An 18,293-nucleotide genomic window follows, 5' to 3' on the forward strand; every position below is an offset into this window, starting at 1 on the left:
GTTGTCATCATTAGCGTCCACAACTATAACATGCATCTCTTCTACGAGGATGCCAGTGGCTCCAATGATCAACCGTAGTCTCCCTCTCCTCCTCTTCTTCCTCACACATCTCCTTTTCTTTTCCTTTCTCACTCATTATGTGTTGTGTTGTTCTCAAAATAACTCACAAACTATCCCATTTTTCAGACATTTTAAAGCTACCATTTGGCACCATCCATCTTTAGAATCATACAAAACTTCCAACCTCTAGCAATGTATATATGTCAATCAAAGAATCTCCTTTTTCTTTGTCATTCTCCTTGTCTTTTTACATAATATAATGATTGGTCTAATTTCAAATTGTGGAATGCTTCTTTTCTTGATGAAGGTGACTAAAGTGTTGATTCTCAACTATTATGAATTGTGATTTGAGTATTTCTCTCTTTTTTTAAAGAGCACAAACTAAATGCCATCACATCTCAGAAGAAAAAGAGAAAAAATATGACTAGTTGCGAGTGACATTAATCAAAATTTGTCATGAAGATATTTGGTTCTATGCATTAATCACTCTATGTACCATATTATAATGCAATGTAGAGTTAGTTATAGTTATTCAACCCAATTATTTTGTATTCAAGTTTTACATAATCTAAAAACTAAAGACAAATAAAAGAGAAACACATTCTCCGATCTACCTGTTTTTGTGTAAAATGACAATCCTACCACTAATAAAATAAGTTGAGATAAAAGAGAAAGAGAAAGGAAAAAGAAGTTGAGATGAATATGAGTGATGAATCTTTTTAATTTATACATATTTCATTTGGTACTCATCTTCAATGTTGCTTATATAATTCAGTTCATTTTGTTTGTTTTAGTGAATGTTTATTCACAGAATTTCCTTTTTCTTTGGCACTGTCTGTCCTTTTCATAATGATGTGTCTAATTTCACTGTGTGGAATAATTCTTTTCTTGATGCATCTGACTAAATATGTATTCCCATTTATTGTGATTGGAGGATTTCTCTTTTTTTTAAGAGCACAAACTGTGAATGGATCAAATTGATTCTCGAATACATAGTTTCAGACTATATATGTAATATTAGAGGAGTTCTTTCTTACATCTAATAACATAATCATCTTATATCAGACATGAGAGAAAATGTGCAAGCAAAAATAATATGAGGCTTATATACAATTTGCTATCATCCTTTTTCACCTTTTTTGTAATCGTAGGATTAAATTTAAAGACTGCGTTAAAGTGGACTCGAACCTATCAAATATAAGATCTTCGACCCCCAACATTAATCAGTCTATTTTTGGTCAACACGCTTATTATAATTAATTTTGAGTTAATAGTAGTCAATTTATTTTCTGTTGATGTATATACTCCAATATACCAGCTTTTGTGTGCATTAACAATCCTACCCCTAATGAAGTAAGTTGAGACAAAAGAGAGAAAAAGAAAAAGCAAACGAACAAAGAAAAGAAGCAAAAAAAAAAAGAAACGAATTGACAGAGATCAAACAAGAAGTAGCCAAACATTGAAAAAAATCCATAAAAATTACTCATTATTGTAAATTTATGAAAAAACGTAATAAATGACAAACTAAAAATTATAAAAACAAACAAATAAAAAACATAAATTACAATCATTGAAATTGCTCAGAATTCGGAAAATTATCAAAGCTAGGGAAATAATCTTGAGAAGGGTTAACATTTTGGGAAGGGTTGAAGTTTTGGGAATCGAAGAATATATTATTCTCATCATCCTCCATAGCTAGCAACAAGGGAAACTAAAAAATATGAAATTCTATTAAACAATAAGGATTATAGGAGGAGAAAAGATGATATTTTTTTGTGTACAAAACTATAGCAAATGTGGTCTCTATTTATAGAGGAAGAAATAATGAATTTTGGTATAATTTTTATAATTTTTTAATATAATATATTAAAAATATATTAATTATTAAAAATAATAATATCAGCCAATGAAATTGTGCCATTTGGCACAATCTCATTGGCTGAGTGGTGAAAGGGGAGGAGAGACCGAAAGGTCTGTTTGAAGAGAGAGAGACTTGTGTCAGAGAGAGACTCATGTGTGGATAATTTTTTTTAATTACATTACTTACGTGGCAACCGACCCACCCATCCGACAGATCTCCCCTTTTGCGGTGGTGGGCCCAAATGTCTATTAAGGCGGAGATCGGTGATTCGTGAATGCATAGAGAAGAGAGGTAACAAGAATCAAAATCGGCGAATCCATAAAAATCGAAGCTTTTGAATTTAACTGTTTGTTTTATTTTATTTATTTTTAAAAGGGATATATTATCAAACTATTATTTAAAAAAATACACCATATTATAAAATCACAAAATTATTGTGTTAATTATGTAATAATTAGATGATTTTTTGTGTGTTCAAGTACTTTTTTTTACCACTAAAAATTGAGTCGTATTTTTTGTCATATTATAGTTGAGTGACTTTTTTTATAACAAAACTTCACGCAATTAATCTCTATCAATAATTTATTCTTTCTTCTATTTTACTCTTTAGTGCCTTATCATTATTTTCATTGTCTAGTATTTAATTTTACCTCAACCATAATTCACTAAATTATTCAGTTATGAATATGGAGCGATTTACTATAATTCACTTATTAATAAGCTCAAATTACATGTAGTACTTTAAATTATCGACATTTCAAAATGACAAATTGAAATATTATTTCGTGGACAAAAAGAGTATTATACATAAAACTATACACCAAATATAATGTGTAGAACAACTTTTGGAAAAAGTTTAGAACAAATATAAGTGATTTTTCAGTGATATCTCAGTTTTTAGTGAAATGTTATTACATTCACACATGATTCCGACAACTCAGATTTTCCCTTGTGAAATTATATTCTAATATTTGAAACTATACTCAAAGATAAAGATTTTTCATGTGCTCAGATTAAGCCATGAATATTGATCATTTCAAATGATAAACTTGTTTGATTGATTTAAAAGGCACACACAACAAAACATAAGGATACAGGAAGAAAGTGGTGACCAACATCTTTAACAGGTTTCTGATACAAGAAAAGAGTAGTGAACGATCGATCCGAAGCTTATATTTCTCTCAGTCGGACAGCCTTCATGTCTCCGTTTCTGATCATTCTGAAAGGATATGGGCTAGATTAGATTAATAAGGATTAAATAATTATAGTTGGGCTACAATTATAATTAGTCCATAAGCCCAACAATCATGAAACCCTAATGACTCTTTGTCTATATATATGGTTATTTATTCTCCATTGTGGATGATGAGAAATAGCATAACATTAGAGAGAAAATAGCTCTGTAGAGAGAATTCCTAGCTTTCTTCTACGGAGCAATTGTACCGGGATAGTTCCTGCATCGGATTGGATTGCACGTGGACCTCGATAGTAGTGGATTCAACTTGCAGGATTCAATCGAAGAAGAACAACACAACAAGTAAGATTTAGTTCCGTTGTGTGTTACGTGCTCAACTTGCAATATGATTATGAATCTAGATCTGTTATTCTTGTCAGCAATTTCCGCTGCGCTCATTAGATGAATACAAGAATTCCTAACAGTGGTATCAGAGCCAGGGGCTTGATTCATAATTAATTTTGCTTTCTAATTAATTTGTGGATGACTTTGGAAATCAAAATTCTGAAATTAGATTTCAAAATCCTTTCAAAATCCCTTTTAAATGTACGGACCACGGGCCATGCGAATTAACATCAATTCAACGCAATGCACAATTTTGAATTGAGCGGATATAAATTGTAATCTTTGGAAGATTAAAGCATCAATCTGCCGTTTTAGTAAATTAATTGTTTGGTATGATTACATATTGTAATCATTACTTGGAATGATTAAAAGTTATAGTTTGTGCTTGTGAAGATGGCAACAGAAAGTTGGGGATGATGCGCCGCTGCCGTATTTAAGAAGGGAGTGATTTCATTGTGAGAAATCCCTAAATCTAATTAATAGTGACGATAGACGGAACGGCAACGGCATGAGATTTTCCCCCAGAACCCTAGCAGGCTTTTGAAGATCCGGGTCGGATTCGAATCGTGCTTTTAGTCATTGTAAATCACATTATTAATTTAGAATTAATAATATTAATCAAGCCAACAAATTATTTACTATCATTATTTTGAATAATAATAGTAAATGTGCTTTAATATTGTTTTAGAATTAATATTAAATATCTGTTTATATTAGTTTGGAATTCACATAGATTAGATGATAAATTTATTAATTGGATTAATGGATTAATGAGCAAGAATTTGTTAATATTATTATTTTGGAATAATAAATAATATATGTGCTTGATGATGATTTGGAGTTATTACTTGATTTACAAATTTATTAATTTAGAATTAATATAGATTGAATTAATTTCGTTAATTTGATTAACAAATTGGGACATAGTTATCATCTAGAAATGATAATATATACTCCACAACACAATATTAATTTGGAATTAGTATTAAATATGCATAATTATATTAATTTAGAATTAATATAATTAAATCCACATTTAATTAGTGAATAAAATTTGATTTTATTTGTTGAGCATTATTTGATATCCTATGTGATAAACATGCTATTTGATTTATGCTTATTTATTTAACTATAGTAGTTAGAGACCGTGTTATATTATGTCTGGGTAGGCGGCGCCCAGTATGTGTAGTCCGTGTTATGCTATGTCTGGGTAGGCGGCGCCCAGTATTTGTAGTTCGTGTTATACTATGTCTGGGTAGGCGGCGCCCAGTAATTGTTTGAAATTTAATATTGGATATTATATTCACAAAATTAGTATCACAAAATTATTCCCTACAAAATATAAGTCTTGTTTTGAAACAAACGCGTCGTCCATCACAATTGTTTGATGTTCCTAGCCTTTTCGACCACGAGTTTTACGCCCTCGCGTTTACTCTAAATCTACAAGGTTTAGGCTCATTCATAGATGCATGGTTGGCATCGTGTGATGGGGTTGACTTGCTTAAATTATTTTGAGTAGCCCTCGCAACCAGAATAATTTATGGACGTATATTAATTAGATTAATAAACCAAGAATTGTAAAATTGTTGTTACAATTGGCTTGGAGGCCTACCTGGTGATATTATTGTAGTCATCAGCCCTCGCAGAGGCTGCAATAATATAGACTTGGATCTTGGACCACTAAAATTTATATTAGATATAAATTCGTATTTTATGTTTGGGGGACATAATATATGTTAAAATTAGTGGAAGCTAATCAATACAATAAACCCTTGTTTGATTAGTGATGCGATTGTGATCTTTGTATGCTTTTCTAATTTGCTTTTCGTTTTATTTTCTGTTCAGATAATATGTCAAACTTATCTTATGAGTGTATGATGGAAACAAACAAATTGACTAGGTCAAATTTCACGGAGTGGCAGAGAGACTGCCCAAAACTTAAGGCACAAGGTGCAATGAGTGGGAGCTCAGCTATGTTTGTCATTGAGATAAATATGTCTATGAATAACTCACAATCCTGGGTATTGGATACCGCTTGTGGTTCACACATTTGTAATAATGTGCAAGGTTTAATTGACAGCAGGAAAGTGAGGCCTGGGGAAGTAGACCTACGTGTTGGATATGGAGCAAAAGTTGCTGTCGAACGCGTGGGAACTTATAGATTAGATCTTCCCTCAGGACATAGACTAGATTTACATAATTGTTATTTCGTTCCAGTTATTTCAAAGAATATTATTTCCATTCCGATGTTGGACATCGAAGGTTTTTCCTTCCATTTTGCAAACAGCAGGTGCTCGTTTTCTAATAATGGATTGTTTTATGGAAATGCCTCTTTAGAGAATGGATTATATATGCTTGAATGCAAACGGGATATTCTCAATGTGCAAAATAAAAGACTTAAGCTATGTAATACGGATAATGCTACTTATCTTTGGCATTGTAGACTTGGTCATATCAATGAGAAAAGGATAGCGAGATTGAGAAAGTTAGACTATCTAAATTCATTTGATTTTGAATCATATGGTGCTTGTGAATTCTGTCTCAAAGGAAAAATGACAAGTAAACCACTTTCTGGGAAAGGGGTGCGTGCTAATGATGTGCTAGAGTTGATCCACACAGATGTGTGCGGACCGTTTCCAACTCAAGCAAAAGGTGGTTATTCGTACTTCATTACTTTCACTGATGATTTGACAAGGTATGGATATGTGTATCTTATGAAACACAAATCTGAGGCCTTTGAGAAATTTATAGAGTTTAAGTGTGAAGTTGAGAAACAACTTGGGAAAAGTATAAAAACTCTTCGATCAGATCGAGGAGGGGAATACTTGAGCCGAGAATTTCTTGATTACTTGAAATCGCATGGAATTCAGTCGGACTGGACACCTCCTGGTACACCACAAATGAATGGAGTATCTGAAAGGAGAAACCGAACATTATTAGATATGGTTCGATCCATGATGAGTTTAGCTAGTCTTCCTTTATTTCTCTGGGGTCATGCTTTATTGACTGCTATTTACATTCTGAATAGAGTTCCATCTAAATCAGTTGAGAAAACACCATATGAGTTATGGTATGGCAAAAAGCCCTGTCTTAACTATATGCGGACCTGGGGTTGTCCAGCTTTTGTTAAGAAACAAATGACTGATAAGTTGGAATCTAAAAGTGAGAAGTGTTACTTTGTGGGATATCCTAAACAAACTAGGGGATACGATTTCTACTGTCCTGAAAATCACAAGGTGATAACATCAAGGAATGTGACGTTCCTTGAAGACAGTTATGTCTGCAAGGAACAAGGTCAAAATACAGTAGATCTTGAAGAAATTCAAGAACCACAAGTTAACAATGAGGATGATGTATTGTCAAATGGTTTGAACAATAACTCAGTGGGAGTTTTTGATGATCTATTGGGAGGGGAAAATACTATTAGAGGAGACCTTAGAGGGACTCTCGGAGAACCTCCTCAAGACAATGAGATGCATCAAATACAAGATGATACAATAGTTGCATCACCTCTACCTCAAGAAGATCATAGTGATATTCCTGGGCCTACTCACAATCAGAATGAACAGCCCGAGCCAGAAGAAAACCAACTCAATAGGCCTAGAAGGATTCGTCGTGCACCTGAGAGACTGAATCTAATGGTTGAGAACCAAGATGATGAAGTTGATTTAGATGATGATGAGCCTAAGACCTATACCGAGGCGGTGTCGGACACCGATCGAGAGAAGTGGCTTGAAGCCTTGATATCTGAAATGGACTCGATGTACTTCAACTTAGTCTGGGAACTAGTTGACTTGCCAGATGGGGTTTACCCCATAGGTTGCAAATGGATCTTCAAAAAGAAGAGAGATGCAGATGGCAAAGTACAAACCTACAAGGCTAGGTTAGTGGCAAAGGGTTATAGTCAGCGCGAAGGCATTGACTATGATGAAACCTTTTCGCCAGTTGCTAAGATCAAGTCCATTAGGATATTACTTGCAATTGCTGCATACTACAATTTCGACATTTGGCAAATGGATGTCAAAACCGCATTTCTCAATGGAGAATTAGAAGGCGATGTCTATATGACACAGCCAGAAGGTTTTGTATCGAAAGAAAGGCCGAATGCAGTGTGCAAGCTAAAGAAGTCCATCTATGGACTTAAGCAAGCTTCGAGGAGTTGGAATATTTGTTTTGACAGAACAATCAAATCGTTTGGTTTTGTCAGAAGCAAAGAGGACCCATGTGTTTATAGTAAACGCGAGAATTGTAACGTTGTCTTCCTTATCATATATGTTGATGACATCTTGATTATGGGAAGCGATCGTTCCATGATGCAATCCGTGAAAGAATGGTTATCTAGTTCCTTTATGATGAAGGATCTGGGTGATGCTTCCTACATCCTTGGAATCAAGATCTATCGAGATAGACCGAATAGGATGTTGGGATTATCACAATCCACTTACATAGACAAGTTGCTAAGGCGCTTCTCAATGGAGAATTCTAAGAAAGGTTTTCTTCCTATGGGACATGGCATTGTATTGTCAAAGAAGGATTGTCCTTCTAATGACAAAGAAAGAGACAACATGAAAAGGATCCCGTATGCTTCGGCTATAGGATCTATTATGTATGCCATGATTTCTACTAGGCCAGATGTGGCCTATGCGCTTAGCATGACAGGCAGATTTCAGCAAAATCCCGGTGAGGAACATTGGAAAACCGTTAAGACTATTTTTAAGTACCTTAGAAGGACTAAAGAATATTTCTTAGTCTATGGTGGACAACCAGAGTTATCAGTTACTAGGTACACTGATGCTAGTTTCCAAACAGACCATGACGACTATAAGTCTCAGTCTGGATATGTTTTTGTCCTCAATGGTGGAGCAGTGAGTTGGAATAGTTCCAAACAAGGTACAACTGCCGATTCCACCACCGAAGCCGAGTATATTGCTGCATCTGAAGCTGCCAAAGAAGCTGTTGCTTTGTTAGAGTTCGTTAAAGAACTGGGTGTCATTCTGAGTGCCAATAGTGCAATACCTTTGTATTGTGACAACACTGGTGCTGTTGCGCAAGCAAAAGAACCCAGAGCTACGAACAGGAACAAGCATGTTCCCAGAAGATATCATCTGATCAGAGAAATAATTGAAAGAGGCGACATAAAATTAGAAAGAGTACCCACTGATGATAACTTGGCTGATCCTTTCACCAAACCGTTATGTATAGCAAAACACAACAAGCACTTTGAGAGCTTAGGTGTTATGCATGTTGGTAGATGGCTTTGAATCAGTGGGAGTTACAGTTTTATATGTCTTAGAAACATTTTGTGTTGAGACAATATTACTTGATCACATTATATGAAAATTTTATTTCCTATGGGTTTTGTGCACTTATTGGAATAATTGTTTTAAATGTTTGATTTTATTCTAAATATTTGTTCCCTTGAATTATGACTGTCGTTAATGGTGTGAGACATTAATGATATAGTATAATTCTAAAATAGCCCTAACCAATGATCATCAAGAATGGGATATTGGTGATATGTTATAGGTTAGCATGGGGTTTGCATCACATTCTTCGAGAATGTAGTTGTTCTCACAACTATGAGATATTAGATACTCGTGATGGACACATGGTATACTTTGGAGAGTATTGGTATACCCTACTATTAAACTGTTTTGTGAAGTGTCTACAGTTTATTAGTACATGAAGTATGTAATAGTCCTTGGATCTGAGGTCATTACACATTTTGTTTGTTGAGTGATGTGCTTTGACCTTATACAACGCTTTGCCTCCCCTCGGAGGATTAAGACACGAACTTGTGTTGGGTACATCATAAGATAAATGGAAATGGTAGTTGAGCCAAGAATGAGATTCATTCCTCGATTAGAATTTCGAGAGAACACTCAAATTCTCTATATTACTTGACCATTAAGTCATTGGCCAATGCAAAGATATATTCAATTAAAGTAATTGAATATGATCGAATGGGTCATTTAATAAAGATGAGATAAAGTGATTGAGCTATTTGGATGACACATGACAAATCTTAGGCTCAATCGGGTGGTTCGTGAATGAAAGGATATTACTATAAACTTTGTGTAAGGGCTTGTTTACCGAATTCACGTAAACGTTCTTCATATATCGAGCTACGCTGCCAACGCAGTCTAGGAGTTTTGTGCGGACTTCGATTAGATCGCCGTCGATAATGAGGGCCTAAAGGGTCACACTATAAGTGTATTTTGATCCGCTCAAGGGTACAAAGTTGGAACTGCGTATTATATCTAATGCTAGTCCAAGTGGGAGATTGAAAGGATATGGGCTAGATTAGATTAATATGGATTAAATAATTATAGTTGGGCTACAATTATAATTAGTCCATAAGCCCAACAATCATGAAACCCTAATGACTCTTTGTCTATATATATGGTTATTTATTCTCCATTGTGGGATGATGAGAAATAGCGTAACATTAGAGAGAAAATAGCTCTGTAGAGAGAATTCCTAGCTTTCTTCTACGGAGCAATTGTACCGGGATAGTTCCTGCATCGGATTGGATTGCACGTGGACCTCGATAGTAGTGGATTCAACTTGCAGGATTCAATCGAAGAAGAACAACACAACAAGTAAGATTTAGTTCCGTTGTGTGTTACGTGCTCAACTTGCAATATGATTATGAATCTAGATCTGTTATTCTTGTCTGCAATTTCCGCTGCGCTCATTAGATGAATACAAGAATTCCTAACACATTCTTTACCGCAGTTTTTGAGACAAACGAAGAAGTTGCACGACGCACAGTGGAATCCTTCTTGTTCATGCCTATCCTCACCACAAATGTCGCAGCGGCGTTTTGTGGTGAGAAGTTGAAAGGTGAGAGTGTGTGGGTGAGCTTCGTCGTTCTCGTACTCCTGCCGCAGCTTGATGTTTCTCCACTCGCCGGAAGTAGTTTTGAAGCAATCCGGATGGAATGATATATCGCAGTGGTGGCAATGATACATCCATCTTTTGGGATTCATCTGCGTTTCACATTGGTCGCAGTAGAAATCACCGGGACGGTCGAGAGTGGCGTTGTACGTCAACGGAAGCTGGTGGTGCTTGTCCCATCTAGAGCTGGTGACTGATGCCGGCACCAAAACGCATTTAAGGTGCACAATGAAATCACATGAGTTTCTGCTGCAGCTGTAGCAATCATAAAAGCATGCAGGCTCATCACAACTAGCTGCACACAGCGAGGATACAACCAAGTTTGAGTAATCATCACTGTGCAGATGAGATTTAGTCACAAACTTGAGGAGATGTTGCGGGTGAGCTGCGTGATGTATGGTATCCGGCATACAAGCACACTTGATACATTCTTCGAAGTTGCAACCTTTGAAGTTGCAACTAACACAAGTATAGAACAGCCCATTCATATCATACTTGCAGACACTGCAAATTCCGTATTTCCAAGGTGTAAGTGTGTTAGAATATTGAAGAAGTAGCCTGTGATCATCTTCGTGGACTGGAAGAGAGGAGATGTGAGGTGGCAAGTGAAAGCACGGCATGTGAAGATTGTATTTGCATTCACTGCAACTCATATAGTAATATATAGGAGTAATGCACCCATCACATATTAACTCTATTCTTTTACCATAGTTCTCCTCGTCGTCTTCTTCCTCTTCTTTGTTTTGATCGTCATGAGGTACTGACGAGACTAAAGTGAGTTGATGTTGGTGATGAAGGAACTTATAATTAGTCGGAAGATAGATAATGTCTTTTGCATCTCCATCATTTCTGTTGGACATGAGGATAATTACATAATTGAAGGAACATAAGTGATGATATTAATGTAGATAAAAAAAAATTATGCTAGCACATACTTAATGGTGTGAGACGGCTTGTTGAAGGCGCACTTGATGTGGACAATATATCTGCAGAGTTGACAATGATATATCCAATATTTGGGGAACAAAAATTTGATGCACACTTCGCATTTGTAGTTATACTTGATATATTCAAGTGGGACATGAAACGAAAGAGAGAGAGAGAGAGTGATGGTGGTCTTCCCTTTCGATGGTTAGAGGCAAGGATGCACATCTCTCATGGATCCAATATTGACAAGCTTCATTGATGCACGTATATGAACTCCCCTTGCGTTTGGTGCCGCAAGCATTGCATTTGAAGGAACACCATCTCCTCAACAACTTCAATTCATGTTTGGGGTGACTTGGATGATGTATCATGGTGCGCCTTTGTTCATCATCATCATCGTCGTCGTCTGTTACATCCACCACATCACCTCCCTGCGCGCATCTCAAGTGCATCTGGAAATTACATCCAGACCTTTTACATCTGTAGGACATACCCCAAATATCTATTGCACAACATCTACACAACGATTGTAACGTGCTCCAATAAATTTCCGGTCGATTTTGGATGAGTATGTGTTGAGGATGCAATGGATGTTGTATCTTTCTTGCCATCACTACACATTCTTCGTGTAATAATTCCGAATATCCACATCCCTTGCTGCATCCATAAGCCTGCTCTCCACTACTAAACAGTTGTTCACAACCATAACATCGAATTCCTCTCCGAGTTTCCGCCAAAGTAAGTGGATGCTTGTGGCTCCAATGATCAACCATCTCTCTCTCCTCCTCCTCCTCCTCTTCGAAGAAGAACTCAAAAGAAAACGCCCCCCTCCGACCGAGAAGAGGAGGAAGAAGAATACGCAGAAGAAGCCAGGAAGGAGACTTCTCCCCGTCCTCTCTCCTCCTCCCTTCTATCCTCCTCGCTCCTCCTCCTCCCCGTCCTCCTCCTCTTCCTCCTCCTCCTCCTCCTCCTCCTCCTTTTCCTTCTCCTCCTCCTCCACCTCCTCCTCCTCGTCATCTGACAAGGAAAACACCTTTACTTTCTCACCCATCATTTGTTTTTAATGAATTTCTCACAATAACTGACAAACTATATATCCCATTCAAACATTTTAGAGCTAGCATTTAGCAACACCATCATATACATTATCCAACCTCAGCAAAGAAAACTGTATCACAGTAACAAAGCATCTCACTCAAAGAATCTCCCTTTTCTTCAGCATTCTGTCTTTTTTCATAATGATGAGCATTCTGTCTTTTTTCATAATGATGGGCCTAATTTTACTGTGAAGAATAATATTTTTCTTGATGCATGTGACTAAATGTAGTATTCACAATTACAGTATTATGTAGTATGTGCTTTTAAGATTTCTCTTTTTTAAAGAGCAGAAACGAATAGATCAGATTGATCATGTGACCAATTTCAGATTAAATAAGTAATTCATATAATCATCTTATATAAGATATGAGAGAAAATATGAAAGAAAAGAATAGTGAATTATTAAATTTATTATATAATAGATATATAAAAGTAGAATGTCCACGTTCATAGAAGTGAGTTATTATATTTGTGATCAATCTGAAATATATTCTCCATATGCCATAAGGTCTAACATAGAGAAAATTTTGCATTCACTAGTCAATACTCAGCCATCACCTCCCAAAAGCAAAAAACAGAAAAAAAAAATACCATTTCCAAAAAGAATTTCTATTCAGATCCAATCAAGTTACATGTATATAACATATTCATTCATAAAACTATTTACTTGATCACTGACTTTTTCTGAAGCACATATAATAAAGCAACTGACGTTCATCGTAGTCTCTCCATCCCTGAAAAGTATGAACAATTTCCTAGTCTTCCCTAAAAAGATGAACATTACTTTAGTTAATTTTTCTCTCTATATGTCTCTTAGTTTATCAATTATGCTTTAAAAATCGTGCCGAACCAAATATTCATACTCTTCAAGGACGGAGGGAGTAGGACGGAGGGAGTATTTTTTGTGCAAAATTCCACTTTTTCCCATAACTGTAGACATTAAATCTAAAGACTGTCAAAATGGACTGAGTGATCCATTCGTTCATAGAACTATTTACTCCAATCTACCTGCTTTTCTGTACATTAACAATCCTACCCCTAATAAAATACGTTGGGATAAAAGAAAAAGGAAAAGAAAAATTTGACAAAGAATAATGTATGTATCAGAACACGAAATATTTCAATCAATTGTCACTTCACTCCAACAATCTGCTTTTTCTTTTCTTGATTTATGTGACAAAATATATATACTCAATCATTATGTATTGTGCTTTCAACATTTCTGTTAGCACAAACTGAATGGATATTAAGGTAAGTTTGAAAATAGGAAACAAAAGAATAATAAGACTTTTAATAATGGATACATTATGCAAGTTTTGAACAAATAGATAATAATTCAACCAAAACTAACAATTTATTGGTATCAAGTGAGGTAGCATGAAAATGCGCACCTTAGTTGTTGGTTTCAATCACTACAACAATCACTTCTTTATGCTACAACACCATGGTCCAAAGCCGAACTGGTGATAGAAAGGCTTAGCCCTGTCCAGCCTAGCCCGGGATCAGCCGGGATCAGCTCAGCACCATTTTACAGGTGAAAACAAGATTGATCTCAGCATTCTTGATCGCCACTTTTGCAAGTTACTTTACATAGAATGAATGGACACAATTTTAACTAGTATTTGTTGGACTAAACCAAGCCCATTCAATAGCATCCTATGAGGATAAAAAGTTCATGTCAAAGAAAAGGTAGATACCAACAGCCTAATGCGAAAACGATCAAACAAGAAGTAGCCAAATGTTGAAGATAATCCACCAACACTAATTAAGAAATTTTAAAAGAAAACAAACAAATCTACATGCAATGTGTCAGTACAAGTACATCAAACACAGCACTCCTGTACATATGCATTTTTCAAAACTTCTATCAAACACATCAGTTGGCAATTCAAAGGTAACTCAAATACAAGAAGCCAATATGAAATATGCCTTCTGCAGTTCAGTACAAGAATGACAAATGATTTTTTCACTGAGATGTTCCTAAATATTCAAAGCGTGATATGTGAAAAACATTTAGATAATTTCCTAATATAAAATCCCCACAAGTAAATTAATGGCATTTCATTCAACCAGCAATTATCCTTTGAAAGAATAGCCAGTTTCGTGAGTTCACATCCTTCATACTAAATATTTCACACTGACAACAAACAACGTATGCCAATCAAACAAGACTCACTAGCTACAAGCCCTCTTCATAACTTTCTTAAGCAGAGTTTATTCAATTCACCTATTCACAAAATATGGTCACATATATTTCCAGCTAAACAACATATTGTTAATGATAATTAAGTATACTAGATATCAACAAACTCACGCGAACCCTCTATTAACAAAAGCCTACATAACTATCACAATGCTACGGCTTGAGTGAATAGTGAGTTCTTTGTATTCGATTTCCAGAGTTGGATAGGTAAGAACAATCCATTTTAACTATGTGTAACAACTAAAAGTAGAAATTTTGTGCTCTATTTATACAAAAACCAATGAAAATCCAACAAAAAGCTATCAAATTTTACCGAGTCAGAAGTTCTTCATTCTCAGCAGCATTGCTCCCTCAATTTTCAGTTCCAACATAACAATCACCACCAATAAAGGAAGAATGAATGAAATACTCCACTTAGATACAAGTATTTGGATTTTTGAAATCAAGTTCAATTTCTTTGATAGCCAATTTGAGCTTTCAAGAGCTGTCTTCTGCTGATTAGCAAGAAAGCCACAATGCAAACTTGCAAAAGCGAAGCAACTCCCACAAACATCAACCCGATTTTCTTCGCCTTGTTGGTCTTCCCCTTTTGCGGCGGTGGGCCCAAATTTTTGTTCAATTTATGAGCTGGGGGCTTTCTCGGAGGAGGCGGCGGATCGGGGCGAGGAAAGGGCGGCGGCGGGCCCAAATTTTTGTTCAATTTATGAGCTGGGGGCTTTCTCGGAGGAGGCGGCGGATCGGGGCGAGGAAAGGGCGGCGGCGGGCCCAAATTTTTGATCAATTTATGAGCTGGGGGCTTTCTCGGAGGAGGCGGCGGATCGGGGCGAGGAAAGGGCGGCGGCGATGCAAGAGACGGCGGAGTTGGTGATTCCGGCGGGTGGCGATAGGAGGAGACTCGTTGCGATTCGATTGTTAATGCGAAGAGAAGAGCGATGACTAAAATCAAAATCGGTGAATCCATAAATAGTGAAGCTTTAGAATCAACTGTTTTATTGAGCAAAAAAATTGGTTCAAATCGCTCTACGGAATTGAATCAGCCACAAAAATAAGGGTAACAATCGATCTTTAGCTGGAATTTGGGAATGGAGTGGAGCAGGGCTTCGAATTTTCGAGAATCAAGATAGAATCAGAATGGCTATGGCCCCCAAAAATGGAATGATGAGTATTTAAATTTGGAATATAGAGTTTATGAGAGATTTTGGACAAATGGATTCCTGAATCTACGCATCAAGGTGCAATTTTGATAGATTTTGGAGAGTGAATTTACGCTGTATTTCATAATTATATTCCTATTTTCCTGCCATGGACTACGTCAGTCAACGTTGACTTGACTCAACTGATTTTATTTGTCCAAGCTCAAAAAATATCTTACTTGCGTCGAGTGTCGACAAATAGTAAGTTGGCCCATCATCAGAGCTCTGTGGGCTCCTGTCCATCTTCTTCTCTCAGGCCCAACTAAGCCCATTATTAAGGAATAATTTCTACAGAACTACAGATAAAAATGCTAAATGGACATATTTGAAGCAAATGCATGTTATCTTCACACGTTTTCTCTAGTGCAAATGCTAATTGGGGATTGTTGGTGCAAACGAAAATAAATAATAGAGTACTGTATTAATTTGAAACATAATACTAGAAACTAATTTGTCTATAACATAAATATAACGCTCTTCAGTCAGAAAAATAAAAACACAATTGCGATTAAGAAAAGTAACCACTAACAAAATTACCAAACAAATGAAATACTTTTTGTAGACTTTCTTGGTCAATGTCGTGACGAGTTTCTTTCGTCGCATTATCTTCACATGGCTGTCATTTTAGAGGACAAATAATTCACTGATTATGATATTGGAAGTTTCGTACTTCATCCGTCTCATAGAAATAGGTCATATTTCTTTTTTCGTTCGTCTAATTAATATCAACTCCATCCCAAAAAAAGATGATCCATTTTTTGGACGCAACAAGATTTAATATAGTAATTTTATTTTGTATGATAAATGATGAAAAATAAAGTAGAAAAGAAGATTTTTTACATTATTAGTAATAAATCATCTTGGAATAATAAAATAGAAAATTAATTTATTTTTTTTGGAATGGAAGTAATTTATTAGTCAGTGTTCATCTACGTGTACATGAGTAACTGCTCACTGTTTCTAATGTGTTAATAATTTATAAGTAGTATAATAGATAGTACTTTGTGTAATAATTAGTTAAAGATGATTTGTCCCATCCTATAATGTAATGGGATAAGGAATCATAATACTAATAAAAATGTGAATTTAATTAACCAGTTCATTGCATTTGTTAAGTCTGTCACGTGATTACATTACACGCGCGACATACATTTTAAAATCAATTATCAAACCCAACTCCAAATTCTCACGCGTCTCAGTCCAATTACAAGAACAGAGGCTGCTCTTTTCCAGCTGTTTTCCGGCGCCGGTGGTGGGATGGGCCAACCTTCTCCTTCGCTACTTAGCTCCGGCTATGAAGCAGTCACAAAATACATTGGTTTCACCAAATCCATCGTTTTCATCTTAGGTAAAAATCTTGCAAATTAATTTGTTCATTGCTACTCTCTCCGTCCGTCATTTCAAAAAATTGTTTGCCGATGGAAAAAGTTAATACTCCATGGATCTAAAAATGTACTATGCATGGTACTGTTCTGCGTTTTTGTATTTAAATCTAGTTTTGCATAGATTAAAACCTCACCGTCATATATTCATATATATGAATTTGGCTTAAAAAATGCAGGGCTCATACGGAGCTACAAGATGTCGGAGAAGAAATTTCTCAACATCCTAATCACGCGCCTCACCATTGTGTCGGAGATGTATGACCTCCGATGTTCGGTGGTAGTCATGAATTTGCACCAAGGAATAAGCGGTGTTTTCGTATTGGTGTTCGCTAAAATAGCCTATGGTTTTCCGGGTCTCTTCTGTACGGTGATACCGCAAGTAGCTTTTGTCAAATTAAAAGATATGTTAGCACTCTTAAGCTTTCACAATTCACGCACTACTTGTTAAATACTCTGCAATTAAGAGTTCTATTTATTTATTCCACGTGTTTTAAGAAACATGAGTTGAAACTCATGAGTTAGTGTATGTGTCTTACTTATATATATTAGTTTTATAATAAAATGTGATTGGAATAAACTAGTGGAATGTGGGGTATACTTACCATTTATGGTTAAAGTGAAGTATGACTCTTATTGTGAACGAACTAAAATGGAAAAATAGGACTCTGGGACATGGGGAGTATAGTGATTACCCAAATTAACCTCAATCGTGAGAAGAATGTGGAATATGCATGAGTAAACATCATGCTGATTTATTTGTTAAAAAACGACTATAGTTAATTGTTAACTAGAACATGGACTGCATGATTGAATAGTCACACTTTCATTAAATTCGTGTTGTACCCTATTAAATCTATTTTGGAACAAAGAGTATTAGTAATATATGTAAATCTAGTAATTGCACAACTAATCTTGTTTTGTTTTTCTTTTCTGTTTATGTTAATTTCTTTTTGTATATTCTCTTTTAAATGTAACGAATCCTGACAACGTTCGTTGGAATAAAACATTAGAAATTGGAGTCAAGACTTTTTTTACTTTTAAGAAAACCTATTCAAATTGAAGTAACAACTAACGAACCCATCAAAAT

The 18,293-nt window shown here is 35.7% G+C and overlaps 1 protein-coding gene and 2 long non-coding RNA genes across 3 annotated transcripts; 1 reads left to right on the top strand and 2 right to left on the bottom strand.

Moving 5' to 3' along the window:
* Positions 1–1,627: 1,627 nt before the first annotated feature.
* Positions 1,628–11,449, bottom strand: LOC121799640. The gene is made up of 3 exons (XM_042199065.1): positions 11,336–11,449; positions 10,139–11,249; positions 1,628–1,771 (listed from the first exon to the last, which is right to left on the bottom strand). The coding sequence occupies exons 2-3, from the start codon at positions 11,051–11,053 to the stop codon at positions 1,628–1,630; spliced, it is 1,059 nt and encodes a 352-aa protein (XP_042054999.1). The 5' UTR covers positions 11,054–11,249; positions 11,336–11,449.
* A 2,092-nt stretch (positions 11,450–13,541) lies between these two features.
* On the bottom strand, positions 13,542–15,890 carry LOC121799624. The gene is made up of 2 exons (XR_006050338.1): positions 14,942–15,890; positions 13,542–14,081 (listed from the first exon to the last, which is right to left on the bottom strand). It is a non-coding gene; the product is annotated as an uncharacterized LOC121799624 (long non-coding RNA).
* Positions 15,891–17,016: 1,126 nt separating this feature from the next.
* On the top strand, positions 17,017–17,837 carry LOC121800454. Its single transcript, XR_006050509.1, has 2 exons — positions 17,017–17,169; positions 17,383–17,837. It is a non-coding gene; the product is annotated as an uncharacterized LOC121800454 (long non-coding RNA).
* The last annotated feature ends 456 nt before the right edge of the window (positions 17,838–18,293 follow it).

This window comes from Salvia splendens, chromosome 4 (genome assembly GCF_004379255.2).
Source record: "Salvia splendens isolate huo1 chromosome 4, SspV2, whole genome shotgun sequence".
Taxonomy (NCBI): domain Eukaryota; kingdom Viridiplantae; phylum Streptophyta; class Magnoliopsida; order Lamiales; family Lamiaceae; genus Salvia; species Salvia splendens.

What these genes read in the sequence shown, in the direction of transcription:
- LOC121799640 (XM_042199065.1), bottom strand. Translation starts at nt 11,053, where the DNA reads ATGAGTTGCAGTGAATGCAAATACAATCTTCACATGCCGTGCTTTCAC. An exon ending in GATTCATAATCATATTGCAA is followed by an intron (nt 1,772 to 10,138) that starts GTTGAGCACGTA and finishes CATATTTTTTAG; the next exon opens with TTTCCCTTGTTGCTAGCTAT.